The sequence below is a fragment of the Rhinoraja longicauda genome, chromosome 41 (genome assembly GCF_053455715.1).
Source record: "Rhinoraja longicauda isolate Sanriku21f chromosome 41, sRhiLon1.1, whole genome shotgun sequence".
In the NCBI taxonomy this organism is placed as follows: Eukaryota; Metazoa; Chordata; class Chondrichthyes; order Rajiformes; family Arhynchobatidae; genus Rhinoraja; species Rhinoraja longicauda.
Genome location: NC_135993.1, coordinates 1866768 through 1886682, shown reverse-complemented (window position 1 = coordinate 1886682; position 19915 = coordinate 1866768). Strand labels below are relative to the sequence as shown.

At 48.0% G+C, this 19915-nt stretch overlaps 1 protein-coding gene across 2 annotated transcripts in view; it reads right to left on the bottom strand.

Annotated features, from left to right (window-relative positions):
- Positions 1-19915, bottom strand: part of eml2 (EMAP like 2) — a 92849-nt gene that overhangs the window by 24168 nt on the left and 48766 nt on the right. For both annotated transcript variants that reach the window (XM_078431036.1, XM_078431035.1), the window contains exons 5-14: positions 17117-17246; positions 15324-15473; positions 14234-14303; positions 12353-12463; positions 11370-11465; positions 7787-7921; positions 4939-5038; positions 3726-3880; positions 2307-2432; positions 30-161 (exon numbers count right to left, since the gene is read on the bottom strand). In XM_078431036.1, coding sequence (XP_078287162.1) covers positions 30-161; positions 2307-2432; positions 3726-3880; positions 4939-5038; positions 7787-7921; positions 11370-11465; positions 12353-12463; positions 14234-14303; positions 15324-15473; positions 17117-17246 — 1205 coding nt within the window. The remainder of the gene's footprint in view (positions 1-29; positions 162-2306; positions 2433-3725; positions 3881-4938; positions 5039-7786; positions 7922-11369; positions 11466-12352; positions 12464-14233; positions 14304-15323; positions 15474-17116; positions 17247-19915) is intronic.

The following is a 19915-nucleotide window of genomic DNA, read 5'->3' as shown; positions in this document are numbered from 1 at the left end:
TAGATGAGATTTGTTTGCTGCCAACTCACGTCCAGGGCCTTGCTCCAGATGGGCTGGTGTGAGGACGGATCCCAGTAGTGAACGAGCTTGTCCAGTCCGCACGTCACAAACTTGTCCTCGCTCGGGTGAGCCGCCAGTCCCCACAGTTCGTCCGTATGACCCTGGAACATACAATTAGTATCAACGGGCAGCACGGTGGCGCAGCGGAAGAGCTGCTGCCTCACGGCACCAGCGACCCGGGTTCGATCCCGACTACGGGCGCTGTCTGTACGGAGTTTGTACGTTCTCCCCATGACCTGCGTGGGTTTTCTCCGATATCTTTGGTTTCCTCCCACACTCCAAAGACGTGCAGGTTTGGAGGTTAATTGGCTTGGTATAATTGTAAAACATTGTCCCTAGCATGTTGAATAGACAAAAGGTGCAGGAGGAGGCCATTCGGCCCTTCGAGCCAGCACCACCATTCAATGTGATCATGGCTGATCATTCTCAATCAGTACCCCGTTCCTGCCTTCTCCCCGCACCCCCTGACTCCGCTATCCTTAAGAGCTCTATCTAGCTCTCTCTTGAATGCATTCAGAGAATTGGCCTCCACTGCCTTCTGAGGCAGAGAATTCCACAGATTCACAACTCTCTGACTGAAAAGGTTTTTCCTCATCTCAGTTCTAAATGGCCTACCCCTTATTTTTAAACTGTGGCCCCTGGTTCTGGACTCCCCTAACATTGGGAACATGTTTCCTGCCTCTAACGTGTTCAACCCCTTAATAACCTTATATGTTTCGAAGTGTTAGTATGCTGGGATCGCTGGTCGGCGCAGACCCGGTGGGCCGAAGAGCCTGTTTCCGCACTGTATCTCTAAACTTGGAATTGGAAATTCCCTTCCTCAGCACTTCCATCGTCAGAAGATCCAAGCTCTCCAATTCAGATGGTGGCATTTAAGAGGCTTTTAGCTTGGTACATGGATATGCAGGGTTTGGGGCAGGCAGAGTTTAGTTTAACTTGCCATCATGTTCAGCACAGACATTGCGGGCCGAAGGGCCTGTTCCGATGTCGTGCTGCTTCAGGTTCTAATTGTAGTACATCCAGAGCTACTTAGCGCAGGTATCTCCTAATAATTGCTCTATATGGTTAAAGTACAAACTTCAAAACTTTGAGGAAAAGTTTGATATTCGCTATAAGGCAGAGACTATATTCTGCACTCTGTAACATTTCCCCCATTATCACTCCACCACTCATTGTACTTAAGTTGATGTGATTGTATTAATGTCCAGTATTATCTGATTTAATTTAGATAGCATGCAAAATAAAGCTTTCCACTGTACAGGGGACAATAATGAACCTGAACCTAATCCTGATTTTGTAAACCTAAAACCGATTTGCTTTGGAAAGAAAGAGCAATCTATCATGTCTGCTCTACCAGTGCTGATCTATTTTACCCCCCTCAACCCCATTCTCCAGCCTTTTCCCAGCAACCTTTGACACCTTATGTCCGTATGACCCTGGAACACAGAGTTAGTTTTGAAGAGGGTTTTGAACAGTTAGACAGAGCTCTAGGGGCTAGTGGAATCAAGGGATATGGGGAGAAGGCAGGCACGGGTTACTGATTGTGGATGATCAGCCATGATCACAATGAACGGCAGTACTGGCTCGAAGGGCCAAATGGCCTCCTCCTGCACCTATTTCCTATGTTTCTAACTATTCAAGAACCTACAAATCACTGTTTTAAAAATACCCAATGACTTGGCCTCCACAGCCGTCTGTGGCAATGAACTCCACAGATTCACCACCCTCTGGCTAAAGAAATTCCTCCTGAAGAAGGGTCTCGACCCGAAACGTCACCCATTCCTTCTCTCCCGAGATGCTGCCTGACCTGTGAATAAATCGAAATTCCTCCTGATCTCCATTCTAAAGGTACGTCCTTTTATTCTGAGGCTGTGCCCTCTGGTGTAGTCTCTCCCACCAGTGGAAACATCCTCTCCACATCTGCTCTATCCAGGCCTTACTGCCTGGCAGCCCTCTTTAAATACCCTGCTGCCTCAGTGCCCAATTCCAAGTGCAAGAGGTAATGTCTCAGGAAATGCCTCCAAAGAGCGACTACAGTGTCCGGCATCATCCACACAAGTTACAGGGGTAGAATTAGACCATTCAGCCCATCGAGTCTACTCCGCCATTCAATCATGGCTGATCTCTGCCTCCTAGTCCCATTTTCCTGCCTTCTTCCTGTCACCCTTGCCACCCGCTCTAATGGAGAATTTGTCTATCTCTTCCTTAAGAAATATCCCGTACAGTACGGAGGCGTGGGTTGCTACCTGTACAATGGGGCAGTATCCTCCACTCAAGGTGCCTTGGAGAATGCAGTTCCTTGTCGTTCCGATAAACAGGCCGTCGTTTTTCCCTTCTGCGATCGTTCGGACTGGCCCAAAGGCTTCTGGGATCTGCGATTTTACCACAGAAAAAGTCAAACTAGCAAAAAATTCTGCTGTAAGATTTTCATGGCCTCTCTAGGGTTTAGAGAAGGGAGTAGAAGAGAGAGAGAGAGAGAGGGAGGGAGGGAGGGCTTTGAAGTTTAGTTTAGAGATACAGCACGGAACAGGCCCTTCGGCCCAGTGTCTGTGCCGACCGGCGATCCTCACACTTACACCATCTTACACACACCAGGTACAATTTTTAAACATTTGTTTTTTTACCAGGCCAATTAACCTACAAACCTGTATGTCTTTGGACTGTGGGAAGAAACCGGAGATCGCTGGGCGGCGCGGACCCGATGGGCCGAAGGGCCTGTTTCTGTGCTGTATCTCTAAATCTAAATCTAAAATCGCAAAGAAAACCCACGCGGGTCATGGGGAGAATGTACAAACTCCGTACAGACAGCATCCGTGGTCATGATCAAACCCGGGTCTCTGGCGCTGTGAGGCAGCAACTCTACCGCTGTGCCACCATTTGTTACCTAAAATTGGGGAACTGAAGCTGCACGAGCGGAACATGAGGAGCTGTTCCTTCAGTTTGCGCGTGACCTCAGTCTGACAGTGGAGGAGGCCCAGGACAGAGAGGTCAGTGTGGGAAGAGGAAGGGGAATTAAAATGGTTAGCAGCCGGGAGATCCATTTGCTCTTTGGGGACCGAGCGCAAATGTTTGGTGAAATGGCAGGAAAGCCTACAGTCGGGCTCCCAGCTGTGAGGCAGCAGCTCTACCCGCTGCACCACCGCTCCGTGCAACACTTTGCAAGATTTCAGCATCCTCAGTTCCTTGGGAATTTCTCCACGGAATTTGCTATTCACTTCGAAGGTAGACACAAAATGTTGGAGTAACTCAGCTGGACAGGCAGTATCTCTGGAGAGAAGGAATGGATGAACGTTCGGGTCGAGACCTTTCTTCAGACTGATGTCAGGGAGGGGGCTGGACAAAGATAGAATGTAGTCGGAGACAGGAAGACTGGTGGAGGAACTGGGAAGGGGGAGGGGATGGAGAGAGAGGAAAAGCAAGGGCTATTTGAAGTGGGAGAAGTCAATGTCCATACTGCTGGGGTGTAAGTTGCCCAAGCGAAATATGTGGTGCTGTTCCTCCAATTTGCGCTGGGCCTCACTCTGACAGTGGAGGAGGCCCGGGACAGAAAGGTCAGATTGGGAATGGGAGGGGGAGTTGAAGTGCTGAGCCACCGGGAGAACAGGTTGGTTGAGACGGACTGAGCGGAGGCGTTCAGCGAAACGATCGCCGAGCCTGCTATTCACCTCTGTCTCCTGAACCTTGTGGTACTGCCGATCCCAGAGGATGACTTTCCGATCCTTCCCTCCTCCCGATACCAGGGTTCCGTCGTTCAAGACACAGAGACTGAAGACGCCTCCTTCGTGAGCGCCCTGAACAGCAGAACTGATCCGGTTCGTTCCTGCATGAAAACGCACGGAGATGAGATCAGAACCGAGTAGCAGAGAGATACACAATGTGACGTAGACAAAAACTGTGACACAATGATATCTAGAGAAAACATCCAAATTACATCTTCCAAAAGCAAGATAAGTTACGCCATAGATAGTGTAGCAGAAAAACTGCAGATGCTGGTTTAAATCGAAGGTGGACACAAAATGCTGGAGTAACTCAAGCGGGTCAGGCAACAGCTCGGGAGAGAAGGAACGGGTGACGTTTTGGGTCGAGACTTCGACGTTTCGGGTTGAGCTCAGCACTTCAACCCCCCTCCCACTCCCAGTCTGACCTTTCTGCCCTGGGCCTCCTCCATTGTCAGAGTGAGGCCCACCGCAAATTGGAGGAACAGCACCTCATATTTCGCTTGGGCAGCTTACAGCCCAGCAGTATGAACATTGACTTCTCCAACTTCAGATAGTTCCTCTGTCCCTCTTTCCCCTCCCTCTTCCCATTTCTCCCAGTCTTCCTGTCTCCTACTGCATCCTATCTTTGTCCCGCCCCCTCCCCTGACATCTGTCTGAAGAAGGATCTCAACCTAAAATGTCACCCATTCCTTCTCTCCTGAGATGCTGCCTGACCCGCTGAGTTACTCCAGCATTTTGAGATACCTTCGATTCGTACCAGCATCTGCAGTTATTTTCCTACATAACTTGGCATCATGATCAGCACAACCATTGTGGGCCAAAGGGCCTGTTCCTGGGCTGTACTATACACTTCTAGAAATGCCGAGCACTTTGAGAATTCAGGGTTCACAAAAAGGTATAAATCCAGTGTGGAAGAAGGAACTGCAGATGCTGATTTACACCAAAGATAGACACAAAATGCTGGAGTAACTCAGCGGGTCAGGCAGCATCTCTAGATGGAAGGAACAGGTGACGTTTCAGTTTGAGACTTTATATCGGGCTAAGTTTATATAAATCCAGGTCTATCTTTGAACGCTGATACATTTGGCAAGTTCAGAATGGGAAGGTGGGCTCCTGGATAATAATAAAGTGACAGACCAATGACCAGTAACGTCCTCACCTTTTCCCCAGATGACCAGGTTCCCGCTGGAGTCGCCAGTGATCACATCCCCATTCTCCGAGAAAGCCAAACACAGAACGTACTTGGGCTTTTCTTGTTTCTGAGAAACAATTTTAGAAAAACAACACAGGCTTAAATTATAAAATCTTGCAGGCTGTTTGGCTAACTGCGGCTCTTGCAAAGGGCAAACAAATATCATTCATTTATTTACATTTAAGCGGAGGGCAATTCACTGGATGTGTTCAAGAGAGAGGTAGATTTAGCTCTCAGGGCTAACGGAATCAAGGGATATGGGGAGAAAGCAGGAACGGGGTACAGATTCTGGATGATCATAGAAACATAGACATAGAAAATAGGTGCAGGAGTAGGCCATTCGGCCCTTCGAGCCTGCACCGCCATTCAATATGATCATGGCTGATCATCCAACTCAGTATCCCGTACCTGCCTTCTCTCCATACCCCCTGATCCCTTTAGCCACAAGGGCCACATCGAACTCCCTCTTAAATATAGCCAACGAACTGGACTCAACTACCTTCTGTGGCAGAGAATTCCACAGATTCACCACTCTGTGTGTGAAAAAAAACGTTCTCATCTCGGTCCTAAAAGACTTCCCCCTTATCCTTAAACTGTGACCCCTTGTTCTGGACTTCCCCAACATCGGGAACAATCTTCCTGCATCTAGCCTGTCCAACCCCTTAAGAATTTTGTAAGTTTCTATAAGATCCCCCATGATCATATTGAATGGCGGTGCTGGCTTGAAGGGCCGAATAGCCTACTCCCGCACCTATTTTCTATGTTTTCCTTTGTGCAAGATAGTTGACCTCCCCCTGGTGAGCCTTGATAACTGACCTCAGTCAGGCGAACGACAATAAACAGAGACACCAGAAGCAGAAGCAGCTTCATAACTTCTGCTGCCTCAAACGCAAGAAGAAGAAGACACAACACAAAATGCAGAAGTAACTCAGCGGGTCAGACGTCATCTCTGGAGAACGTGGACAGGTGACATTTCGGTTCGGAAGCCTTCTTCAAATTAAGTTGCTCCAGCATTTTGTGTTGTCTCATCTGACTTCCCCTTTGTGCAGCGAGCTAGGTAACTTTTAAAGGAACAAGGAACTGCAGGTGCTGGTTTATAAAAGGACCTAGAGTTCTGGCGTAACTCAGCGGGTCAGGCAGCATTCACAACACAGAACTCTGGAGTAACTCAGTTACTTCAGAAGAAGGGTCCCAACTCGAAACGTCACCTCTCCACATTCTCCAGAGATGCTGCCTGACCTGCTGAATTACTCTGGCACTTTGTGTACTTTAAGTACCTTTTGAAATCCCTTCCATCACTCTTTCAGGTAGAATCTTCCAGAACATTGGTCTTCAAACGTTGATATAATGTGGGCTAGTCGAGACCACCGTGAGCAAGGATCTGCTGACCAGGGGCTCCTGGTGATGGCATCCAATCATAGCTTAATCAAGAAATTAACTACTTTCAAAACCTGAATGTTGACTTCTTGAGAGGGAAGATTCCACAGCTGAAATTTGACACGGCTGTTTAAGAATTAATCCATGTGTTGACTTCCAATTTTTAACAGCCTTCGGCAATTTTAGTTGGGGAATGTTCCTTTAAAAACTCTTGAGATTTTGTTTCCAACTCCCACTAATGGTTAGATGGCTTTCAGTATAGAAGCAGAGTCAAGCAGCATGGAAACAGGCCCTTCGGCCCAACTTGCCAATGCTGACCAGCATGCCCCATCTATACTAGTCTCACCTGACTGTGTTTGCCCCACATACCTCTAAACCTATCCTATCCATGTACCGATCCAAATGTATTTTAAAAGTTGTTAAAGTACCTGCCTTAACTATGACCTCTGAAGCTCGTTCCATAAACCTGCCACCCACTCTGTGAAAAAGGTGCCCCTCAGGTTCCTATGAATCTTTCCCCTCTCACCTTAAACCAATGTCCTCTGATTTAGAGTTTAGAGTTTAGAGATACAGCGCAGAAACAGGCCCTTTCCACCAACTGGGTCCGCGCCGACCAGCGATCCCCGCGCATTAACACTATCCTACACACACTAGGGACAATTTTTACATTTACCAAGCCAATTAGCCTACATACCTGCACGTCTTTGGAGTGTGGGAGGAAACCGAAGATCTCGGAGAAAACCCACGCAGGTCACACGGGGAGAACGTACAAACTCTGTACAGACGGCGCCCGTAGTCGGGATCGAACCCGGGTCTCTGGCGCTGTGAGGCAGCAACTCTACCGCTACAACTCAGCAGAACAGACAGCATCTCTGGAGAGAAGGAATGGGTGACGTTTCGGGTCAAGACAGATCTTAAAATGTTTCTTAAATTTTGAGATATAACCTACTAGAATAAATGAATGAATAGGTTTATTGACCAAGTATGTGCATATCCAAGGCACATTCCTTGTATGTGCACATACTTGGCCAATAAACCTATTCATTCATTCTAATAGGTTATATCTCAAAACTTAAGAAACATTTTAAGATCAGTCTGAAGAAAGATCTCGATCCAAAACGTCACCCATTCCTTCTCTCCAGAGATGCTGTCTGTCCCGCCGAGTTACTCCAGCATTTCGCCTCTATCTTTAAGAAACGTTTAGACAGATTCATGGAAAGGACAGGTTTAGAGGGATAAGAGGAAAATGCAGGCAGGTGGGTCTAGTGTGGATGGGTCACGTTGTTCTGCATGGGCAAGTTGGGCCAAAGGGCCTGTTTCCACAGTGCGACTCTCTGACTCCGAGTGGCTTCAGTTGGATCCATCCAATCCAATCAAGAGACCTTCTCGATCATCGCCCCTGGGGCCCACTCCAGATCTGGAGAACCATTGACTTCACCTCATAAATGCCCTGCCTCTTGGACAGAGTGTTGCCTTCCATCGTCCAAAAGAAAATATGGGACTTTCCACAAGTGATGATGAGATTGGCTTCGGTTGGGTGGAAGCTCACTGCCAGCACGGATTCATTGGAGCACTGCAACAAAGACAAAACAAACCAGGTTCAGAGAGAGACCTCAATACTGGAACAAAATGTCCCCACACCCCCTGAATCAATACAAAGCAGGAATCTCCATGTTCACCCAAAAGATTACAATGGGTCAAGGGTGGTTCATTTGTCACACATGCAACTACAGCGTGATATTTTTGTTGCATATTTACACATGCAGCTGCTATGTTTTAGTGAGGTGGTCTCGAGGTTAAGGCAATGGAATGCTAATCCATTGTGCATCAAACGATAGGGTTCGAAACCCATCCTTCTTGTGAACTGTAAAGTCCAGTCTGCCCACACGCTCAGTCTACTGAAGTAGTTCCCAATGGGGATAAGGGGAGAAGGCAGGAACGGGGTACTGATTGTGCATGATCACCCATGATCACGGTGAATGGCGGTGCTGGCTTGAAGGGCCGAATGACCTACTCCTGCACCTATTGTCTATTGTCCTGGCAACCCCAAGGCTCCTGGAGGACCTCCTCCATCGCCTTCGACCAGCCCGTGAACCCACCTCCCTCTCTTCGCCCCAGGGGACTCCTTGTGACCCGGGGTGTCTCCTGCAGCCGACCTTGAAGGCGTTGGAGGCACGGTTTACATTATTCAGTTTGCACTATCTTTAATCGTCATTTACTGGACTTGCAGTAACCGTAATTCCCTTCATCTTGCACTAAACATTATTCCCTTCATTTTAAATCTGTACACTTTGGATCCATGAATGTAATCGTGTGTTGTCTTTCCACTGAATGGATCGCACGCAACTGAAAAAGCTTCACACTGTACCTCAGTACAAGTTACCATAAACTAAACAGAATAAATTTGGTTTGGGTATATTATTGTCACGCGTATCAAGATACAAGAAAAAACAAACTTGCATTTTGCGTGATATCCAGGCAAATCATCCAAAATATAATGATAGTGAAAATCACACACGAGTATAACAGGTAGAGCAAAGTGAAAAGAACCAGAATGCAGTATATTGTGTTATGGCTGGAGAGAAAGTTCAGATGAAAGTTCAGCTTTAATTAGCTGCAAACCTGTGCGTTAATTCCATTAAGAATGCCGGGGTTATGGGGCGAAGGCAGGTAAACGGGGTTGAGAGGGAAAGATAAATCAGCCATGATTGAATGGCGGAGTAGACTTAATGGGCCGAATGACTCCAATAAGTTATGAACTTATTCGGGCAGTATTCAATTCCTTTCAACTATCGCACTAAGTTTTCACATGGTGTATTTTACAGAGCAGGCTTCGTAGGAAACCAGTCATCTCATTATTTCCACACGTTGATTTATGTGCATTGTGTTTGGTAAGCTTTGCCTTTAGATACACAAGACATTAATCATTTGGTTATTCAGCAAGATCCAAAGCATTGCATTATTCTCACGCATGCAGTTGGCACAAGCTGGTTAGCAACAAGGTTTTCTTCTGGCAACCAAGTAGAACTTAGCAAACCAAATAATTCAGTACCCACAGTGCACCAGTGTGACATGCCACTCTGCAGGGGGTAGAAATCAACGTACAGATTCCATTCGAAGGTATTTATTCACAAAATGCTGGAGTAACTCAGCAGGTCAGGCAGCATCTCAGGAGAGAAGGAATGGGTGACGTTTCGGGTCGAGATCCTTCTTCAGACTGACCTGACCTGCTGAGTTACTCCAGCATTTTGTGAATAAATACCTTCGATTTGTACCAGCATCTGGAGTTATTGTCTTGTACAGATTCCATTCAGTCTGCTCAGCAATGTACAGCAGGAGGCAAGCAGAAATATTGGAGGGGAAGTAAAATAAAAATATGCAGTTTCTGGATCTTTGAAATAAAATTGCTGGAAACACTCAGCGGGTCAGTCAGCATCTGTGGAGAGAAGAGAGTTAATGTTTCTGGTCAAAAGTACAATGGGGGTTCTGCAACCTGAAGGTTATCTCGTTCTCTTACCACAGATGCTCCCAGACCAACTGTGTTTTTCCAGCATCTTCCATTTTTTAGAGTGAGGGGTTGTTTTACTGGGTGGAAATTAGAAGCCTGTGTGTTTAGTTCAGAGCTACAGCGTGGTAACACTGTCTCCGCCTACCACAATCACCCGTTCACCAGCACTTTTCTAAGCACTAGGAACAATTTACAATCTTTCCGAAGCCAATTAACCGCACCAGAGACTAGGGTTCCATCCTGACTGCGGGTGCTGTCTATACGGAGTTTGTACGTTCTCCCCATGACCGCGTGGGTTTTCTCCGGGTGCTCCGGTTTCCTCCCACACTCCAAAGACGTGCAGGTTTGTAGGTTGATTGGCTTTGGTAAAATTATAAATTGTCCCTAATGTGTAGGATAGTGCTAGTGTACGGGGTGATCGCTGGTCGGCGTGGACTCGGTGGGCCGAAGGGCCTGTTCCACGCTTCCATGTTCCTCTAAAATCTAACGAAAGGACCGGCGATTTAAGTGACACCAGCTCCAAACAATTCTTACAATTATATAAATTAGTAACATGCCTTATACTGGTACCACACAGAGACTCACCACACAGTACGGTGTTAGTGGGCTTGTGGAGTGTGAAGCCACTGCCCCACAAGCTATCTGCTTGCAAAGACACCAAGCAGAATATAGAACAGCACAACACAGGAACGGGCTCTTCGGCCCACAATGTCCATGCTGAACATCATGCCAAGTAAACTAATCTCATCTGCCTGCACATGATCCATGTACCTCCATACTCATGTGCCTATCTAAAAACCTCAAACACCACAAGCATATCTCTCTCCACCACCAACATTGGTAATGCCACTAGGGTTGCCAACTTTCTCACTCACAAATAAGGGACAAAAGGTGACGTCACCGCCCCGCGCCCAACGTGACCTCACCCAGCCAGCGGCCATGTGCTCACGCTCCACCAATGGAGGCCGCCCGGGCCGGGAGCAGGTTGCTATGCAACCTCCGTTAGACGGCACCCAGGCCTACACTGTCTGGGCCTACAGCTGCCACCACAGTGTCCGGGCCTACACTGTGCGGGCTAGGGTTGCCAACTTCCTCACTCCCAAATACGGGACAAGGTGACGTCACCGCCCGTCCCAAGCGGCCGCCATTGGTGGAGCGGGAGCATGTGGCCGCTGGCTGGGTGAGGTCAGGTGAGGTGCAGGGCGGTGACGTCACACTTTGTCCCTTATTTGGGAGTTGGCAACCCTACTAATGCGGGACTAAGGCGGTCCCGTACGGGACAAACTAATTTAGCCCAAAATACGGGATGTCCCGGCTAATACGGGACAGTTGGCAACCCTAAATGCCAGGCCATCACCACTCTGTAAAACTTACCCCAAACGTATCCTTTAAACTGTTTGCAATTGCAAGCTGTAAAACAACGGGACTTCTTCCTATTTGGGAGAAGATGCTGCTGGACAAAGAGGTGAGCTGTGATTATAATGGAATATAACGTTGTCAATGTTCATCTCACCTTCACTTCGGCCAGCTTTGCCTCTTTCTGCCAGTCCCACACCGATAGGACGTGTTCATTGGAGTCATCCACAGCACACAGGTGCATTCCCCCATTCTATGAAGAGAACCAAAATGTGAGTACAAGGCTCACCAAACATAATTAATAACTCATCCACTGCTTCCAGCCGCCATTTATTGTCCATCCCCATTTACCACTAGTCCAACAGAGAATGGTTAAAATATTTAGAAGTTAGTTCAATGTATTTACAATAATAAGAATGGAAACCATGCTGGGGTCAGGCAGCATCTCTGCAGAACGTGGACAGGTGACGTTTCACAGAGTGCTGGAGTAACTCAGCGAGTCAGGCAGCATCTGTGGAGAACATGGATAGGTGACGTTTCACAGAGTGCTGGAGTAACTCAGCGGGTCAGGCAGCATCTGTGGAGAACATGGACAGGTGACGTTTCACATCCGGACCCTACATCAGACTGCCTATCTGAAGAAGGGTCCCGACCTGAAATGTCACCTATCCACCTTTAGTTTAGTGATACAGTGCTGAAACAGGCCCTTCGACCCACCGGTCTGCGCCGACCAGCGATCCCCACACATTAACACTATCCTACACACATTAAGGACAATTTACACATACACCAAGCCAATTGACCTACAAACCTGTACGTCTTTGGAGTGTGGGAGGAAACCAAAGATCTCAAAGAAAACCCACGCGGTCACAGTGCGAACGTACAAACTCCATACAGACAGCACCCTTAGTCGGGATCGAACTTGGGTCTCCAGCGCTGCATTCGCTGTAAGGCAGCAACTCTACCGCTGCACCACCAGGGATGCTGCCTGACCTCTTGAGCTACTCCAATATTTTGTGTCTTCTCATGGTAAACCAGTTCCTGCATCTGCAGTTCCTGCATTTGCAGTTCCTACGTTTTGAAAAATTCCTCGTACATTGTTCCAGTCGGCAAACTTTGAAAGAATAATAAAGAACTCACCGATTTGGAGAAGGATACGCAAGAAATGCCTCGGTCGAAGAAGCCAGACCCAATCACGTGCAGAGTGTTAAGGCTGACCGAGTCCCAGACTCGCACGTGAGGTGGGAGTTGCTGAGAGACGGGGAAAGAAAAACATTCTTTAAACCGTTGACACTATACAGGAGAAGAACACTTACGCTCAATGGATGGGCACAAATTAATAATCATACTTTATTAGTCAAGTATGTTTTGTAACATACGAGGAATTTCATTTGCCATACAGTCATACCAATAAAAAGCAACAGAACACACAAAATACATTTTAGCAGAAACATCCACCACAGTGACTCCTCCACATTCCTCACTGTGATGGAAGGCGAAAACAAGTTCAATCTTCTTCCATTCTTTGTTCTCCCGGGGCCTTGAGCCTTCCATTGACAGGACGATCTTACTCCCGTAGCCGGCGGCGTTTGGGCCCTCCACACCGGGGCGATCAAGCTCCTGTATCGGAGGGAGGGGGGGGAATCTCAGCTCCCACGGAGCCACCCGCTAGTATCTCAGGAGAGAAGGAATGGACATTCCTTTTCTCCAGAGATGTTGCCTGCCCCGCTGAGTTACTCCAGCACTGTGCGTCTATCTTTGGTGGAAACCAGCATCTGCAATTCCTTCCTAAACACTCACATTCAGTCCACATTTGCCTACACAATCTCCTTGTTGCCAAACATTTTACCTCCCCCTCCCATTCCCACACTGACCATTCTGTCCTGGGCCTCCTCCACAAATTGGAGGAACAGCACCTCATATTTCACTTGGGCAGCTTACACCCCAGCAGAATGGATATTGACTTCTCTAACTTCAAGTAACTCCTGTATTTCTTCCTCCCCCCCACCCAACTCTTCCTCTCCCCCATCCTAATCATCCCACTAGTTCCAATGTTCGCATTCTTGTTTCCCTGTCATTAGCACATCTTCCCTTGCCAACAATGGGCCATTGTGGGCTCCACCCTTCCTGAGGTCATCTGTTGCCGGCCATGTTTTGTTATGGCCTTCACCATGCTTCAGTCTGAAGAAGGGGGTATGGGGAGAAGGCAGGAACGGGGTACTGATTGAGAATGATCAGCCATGATCACATTGAATGGTGGTGCTGGCTCGAAGGGCCGAATGGCCTCCTCCTGCACCTATTGTCTATTGAAACGTCACCCATTCCTTCTCTCCCGAGATGCTGCCTGACCCACTGAGTTACTCCAGCATTGTGTGTCTGCCTAGTGGATGGTGTTTGTCGTGTTAATTGGCTTAAATAAAACTGTAACTTGTCCCTCGTGTGCAGGACAGAGCTAGTGTACGGGGTGATCATTGGTCGGTGGGATTCACGGACCCAAGGGCCTGTTTCCACACTGTATCTCTAAACTAAACAACAATAACACAATTAGTAGTTATATAATCACTATAGTAACAGTACTTCTGTATAATAAACTACAATGAACTAAGATGACACCATCTATTCGCCTCATGACTGAATTAACCCACAGCAGAGAAAGGGGAATTCAGGCCATCTACCCCCACAGACTGTGTCCTGTCCACCCACCCGACTGTGTCCTGTCCACCCACCCGACCAGACCTCACCACACTGAGACCACCAGCTTATTTTTACTGACCATTCTTTCTGCAGGAAACCAACAACCAAATGAAGGTCAAGCAGAAGAAGGGTCTCGACACGAAACGTCGCCCATTCCTTCTCTCCTGAGATGCTGCCTGACCTGCTGAGTTACTCCAGCATTTTGTGAATAAATACCAAATGAAGGTCTGTGGCTTTCGGCAGGGAATGGGAGAAGGCAAAACATTTTTTTTTTTTTTAAATTCTGCGTTTGACTGATTTAAGTCAGAATTTGAATGTACATCATACCTTTCCGTCTTTTGTGGTTCCTGTCACCTGCCCGGTTGCCATGGTGACTCTATCAGGATGTACCGCAAGGCTGAGAACACAGACCAGGAAGAGGAAGGCGAGTCATTATCTGGCTTCTTGCTCTCACTTCAAAAATAGACCCAGGATCAAGGCATCTGTTCATACTTCAACGCACTTTGGTCTGCCTGAAACTAGGTGGTCTTCCAGTGCAAGGCTGGGAAAGGGTCCAGAGACGATTTACGAGGATGTCACCAGGGCTAGAGGGTCTGAGCTATTGGGAGAGGTTGAGCAGGCTGGGACACTATTCTTTGGAGCTCAGGAGGATGAGGGGTGATCTTATTATAGAGGTGTATAAAATCATGAGGAATAGATTGGGTAGACGCACAGAGTCTCTTGCCGAGAGTAGATGGAGGGCCAGAGGACATAGGTTTATGATGAAGGGGAAAAGATTTAATAGGAATCTGAGGGGTAACCTTTTCACACAGAGGGTGGTGGGTGTATGGAACAAGCTGCCAGAGAAGGTAGCTGAGGCTGGGACTATCCCAACGTTTAAGAAACAGTTAGACAGGTACATGGATAGGACAGGTTTGGAGGGATATGGGCCAAACATAGGGAGGTGGGACTAGTGAGGCTGGGACATGTTGGCCGGTGTGGGCAAGATGGGCTGCAGGGCCTGTTTCCACACTGTGTCACTCTATGATTCTAAATATTGAGGAGTGAATTGATTTCCTGCACTTCTGTGGCTCAAGAGTTTGTGCTGAGGGATGCACTGAAGCTCTGTGCAGCCCAACACCAAGCAACTGTGGAAGGACCACAAATAAGGGTCTTGCTGTACACTGGAAACTAGGAATCTGATTTAGACTTTAGTACCGAGATACAGCGCGGAAACAGGCTTTTCGGCCCACTGAGTTCACGCCGATCAGCGATCATCCCGTACACTAGCACTGTCCTGCACACTAGGGACAATTTATCATTTATGGAAGCCAATTAACCTACAAACCTGTACATCTTTGAATTGTGGGAGGAAACCGGAGCGCCCGGGGCCTTATGACAGTGAAAGGCACAGCCTGGGGATTGAGGGGCTACTCACCACTTCACGTCATCGTTGTGCCCAAGGTAGTGACGTTGTAGCTGTTCCTCAACGTTGTACAACACCACAACCGATGCAATGAAGTAAACGATCTCTCCTGTCGGCAGAAGATAGAGGTTGGAGCGGCAGTCTCGCCCACGATATCCATACCTGAGGGGCTGATTAAGGCCAAGCAAAGACTGATGGTGATCACAGGGCAACACCCAGTTACTGAAAGCACAACTGACACTTTAACTGGTACTCTATGGGCAGTCAGTCTCACAACATCCCGTAAAAACACAAAATAGTTTCAGTAAAAAGGTCACAAATGAGTACTTTGCTTATTTTCCTTTCCATCTATCTGTTAATTCAAGCTAGGCAGCATGGACTCTAACTCTATCTGTACTATGTTCTTTGTTCAGTCATCCAGAACTGCACCAGGCCATTCAGCCCAACTCACCCTTGCAGACCAATAGGGTTGCCAACTGTCCCTTAGTAGCCGGGACATCCCGTATTTTGGGCTAAATTAGTTTGCCCCGTACGGGACCGCCCTTGTCCTGTATTAGTAGGGTTGCCAACTTCCTCACTCCCAAGGACGGGGCAAAGGGTGACGTAATTGCCCCGCGCCCCAAGTGACCTCACCCAGCCAGCGGCCAAGTGCTACGCAACCCGCCTCCCGGCCCTGGCGGCCGCCATTGGTGGAGTGGGAGCTCGTGGCCGCTGGCTGGGTGCGGTCACGTGGGGCGGTGAAGTCACCCTTTGTCCCTTATTTGGGAGTGAGGAAGTTGGCAACGCTACTGACCAAGGTGCCCCATCGAAACTAGTCCCACCTGCCCGCACGTGGCCCATATATCCCTCTAAACGTTTCCTATCCATGTACCTGTCCAATTGTCTTTTAAATTTTATTATCAAACCTGGGTCAACTAACTCCTCTGGAAGGTCGTTGCATATACCCAGCTCCCTCAGTGAAAATTTTGCCCCTCGGGTTCCTATTAAATCTTAGCCCCTCTCTCATTAAACCTATGCCCTTCTAGTTCTTGATTCGCCCACGCGGGATAAAAGACTGTACATTCAACTTATATCTTCCTCTCACGATTTCATTCACCTCTATACGATCACCTCTCGGCCTTCTATGCTCCAAGGAATAAAGACCGAGAGTATCCAAACTTTCCCTATAGCTCAGACCCTTGAATCCTGCCAACATCCTCGTAAACCTTCTCTGCAATCTTTCTAGTTTAATGACATCCTTCCGTTAGCACAGTGACCAAAACTGAACACAAACAGTGAATGAGAGCATCAAAAAGGTTTCCGCATCAAACAGGGTAGTCCAGATATCCCAGCAGAGCCTCACAACTCAAGTGACCTGGGTTTAATCTGCCACAGAAGGCAGCGAAGGCCAATTCACTGGATGTTTTCAAGAGTTAGGTTTAGCTCTTACGTCCAAAGGAATCAAGGGATATGGGGAGAAAGCAGGAACGGGGCACTGATTTCAGATGATCAGTCATGATCATATTGAATGACGGTGCTGGCTCGAGGTGCTGAATGGCCTCCTCCTGCACCTATTGTTCCATGTTTTTATTCCAGACCACAGGTGTTGTCTGTACACAAAGAGTGGAGATGCCCGTCACATGTGGAGGCAACACTGACTATTAATTGTAGGATATAATAGCCATGTACACTCTGCTGCTAAATTCAGGAACCTGTTCAAACAGTGGTTGGGGGGGAAATAAAGTTAATAACAAATCACTCTCCAGTCATGCATCATGGGGTCAAATGCAGAGAGGAAGGTTTGTGAATGGGACTGTGGAGGATACACCCATTCCATCTTCAGCTTGTGGGCCGGTAATTCACTTGTGGCCTGGAGCTTGTAGGATCCCATCAGGGCTTGGGGCATGTGCATCGTGATGGGCCGCCCGCGGAGAAACATCCTTACGTAGCCATCGTCTGCAAGGCACAAGACAATAGGCGCAAGTGAGAGACATGGACCAAGTCGGGTCCCAAGTATAAACAACCCCTGCCCACCCCTTTCAATCAAGGTGGATCTATCTTTCCTCGCGACTCCATTCTCCTGCCTTCTCCCCGTTATTAGGGCAGCATGGTGGCGTTGCTGTCTTTCAGCGAATGCAGCGCCGGAGACCCGGGTTCGATCCCGACTACGGGTGCTGTCTGTACCGAGTTTGTACGTTCTCCCCCTGACCTGCGCGGGTTTTCTCCGAGAACTTCAGTTTCCTCCCACACTCCAAAGGGGTATAGGATAGTGTTAATGTTCGGGGATCGCTGGTCGGCGCGGACCCGGTGGGCCGAAAGGGCCTGTTTCCGCGTCGTACCTCTACACTAAACTAAACTCCCGACACCCTGATATCCCTTTTCTCATTTGAGGGATGTCTCCACCACATCCTGTCCCCAACATGTAGCAGCAGAAGGACCCTAGACTGTGGTCCTCCCCCATAGTGTTGGTGTTGGCTGCCATGCAGTGGAAGTTATCACTGGAGATTGCAGCTAGTTTGATTGCAAGCCCCATTGAGCCAGGGCGAGGAGTTGCCCCACATTGATACACCACCTTCTAGATGCTGTACATCCATAAAACTTTGCTTCTAAATATTTGAGTCCAAGGTCCATTCATTTACTGTTAACGAACGGAGAGTTGAGAGTTGTGAATCTGTGGAATTCTCCACCGCAGAAGGCAGTGGAGGCCAATTCACTGGATGTTTTCAAGAGAGAGTTAGATCGAGCTCCTAGGGCTAACGGAATCAAGGGTCAGGGAACATCTCAGGAGAAAAGGAATAGATGACGTTTCGGGTCAAGACCCTTCTTCAGACTAAGAGAAAAGGAATAGATGATGTTTCGGGTCAAGACCCTTCTTCAGACTAAGAGTCAAGGTAGGTATGGTAAGGTAGAGAACAAATCCAAGCCGGCAGCAATGACTCAGGAAATGTGGAAGCCCCAATGATCCACTGTTGGCTGTGGAAGAGGTGGACTATCTGTGTTTGGTTCCCTGCTGAGTGTCTCTACGCCTCTAAAGAAAGTGCCCACTCAGGCTTTGTAACTCCGCTTATAATAAATTGTATAATCACGCCTAGGGTTGCCAACTTCCTCACTCCCAAATATGGGACAAGGTGACGTCACCGCCCCGCGCCCCCACCCAGCCAGCGGCCACGTGCTCCCGCTCCAACAATGGCGGCCGCCCGGGCTGGGAGGCGGATTGCTTAGCACGTGGCCGCTGGCTGGGACAGGTTACGTGGGGCGTGGGGCGGTGACGTCACCCTTTGTCCCGTACTTGGGAGTGAGGAAGTTGGCAACCCTACTAATACGGGACAAGGGCGGTCCCGCACGGGACAAACTAATTTAGCCCAAAATACGGGATGTCCCGGCTAATACGGAACCCTAATCATGCCGGAAGCCATGAAGGATCTGCAGTAAAGTAGGCCCTAAAAGTTTAGTCTGGCAGCACTCAGTTGTTGTGGCACTTGCAATCAATTCTCTATTCTGTAAAGTCTCTCACTAAAAGCAGTCATCAACCTTTCCAGGAGGCCACAGGGGAATTTAGTAAGAGGTTTTGCAAATTCTGAAAAGCTTTAACAATGAAAGGAATCTTTCTCTGGTGAGGGGAAAGAGGGACTGGTGCAAAAGGGGATGGAGTAGAGGTCTCTAGAGAATGGCTAATGTATCTGGGAGCAACCACAGAGAAGAACCTTGCTTTAATGTTTGCACGTTTCACTTATTAATGGACTTAATAGACTTCCGATTGACAACTTACCCATTAAATGTCCATCTACTGTAATATTTATAAATATTTTCATATACTGTATCATGGAAGAAAACCACTCCACACACTGAACTTGTAATAGCTCCTCAAAAGAACAGTTAAGGTAGTTCTACCTCCTCCAATCCAGAAAATTTAGTTTAGAGATACAGCGCGGAAACAGGCCCTTTCGGCCCACCGGGACCGCGCCGACCAGCGATCCCTGCACATTGACACTATCCTATACCCACTAGGGACACTTTTTACATTTACCAGCCCAGACCATCACACAAAGCAACCTCCATTCCATTTACTCCATTTATACCTCGGCAAGGCCAGCAGCATAATCAAGGATGATTCACACCCCGGCCACTCCCTCTTCTCCCTTCTCCCATCAGGCAAAAGGTATAGAAGACCTTATGTCCTTATGAGAAGTGTGAAAAAGCACACCTCCAGATTCACGGACAATTTCTTCCCAGCTGTGATCAGGCAGCTGAATCATCCTACCACAACCAGAGAGCAGTGACGAGCTGCTCTCCACTTCATTGGAAGCACTCGGACTATCTTTGATCGGACTTTACTGTTTTTTATCTTGCACTAAACGATATTCCCTCATCATGTATCTGTACACTGTGAATGGCTCGATTGTAATCATGTATTGTCTTTCCGCTGGCCGGTTAGCACGCAACAGAAGCTTTTCACTGTACCTCGGTACACGTGACAATAAACTGAAACAGATATTTGGATGACAGGGGAATCGAGGGCCATAAAAATCACACAAGACATTTTCCACTCGACCAGCGATTAACTTATTGAACAACAGGACAAGAGTCAAGGGTCTCGCTCACATTTGAAGTGTTGCTCTTGTGAG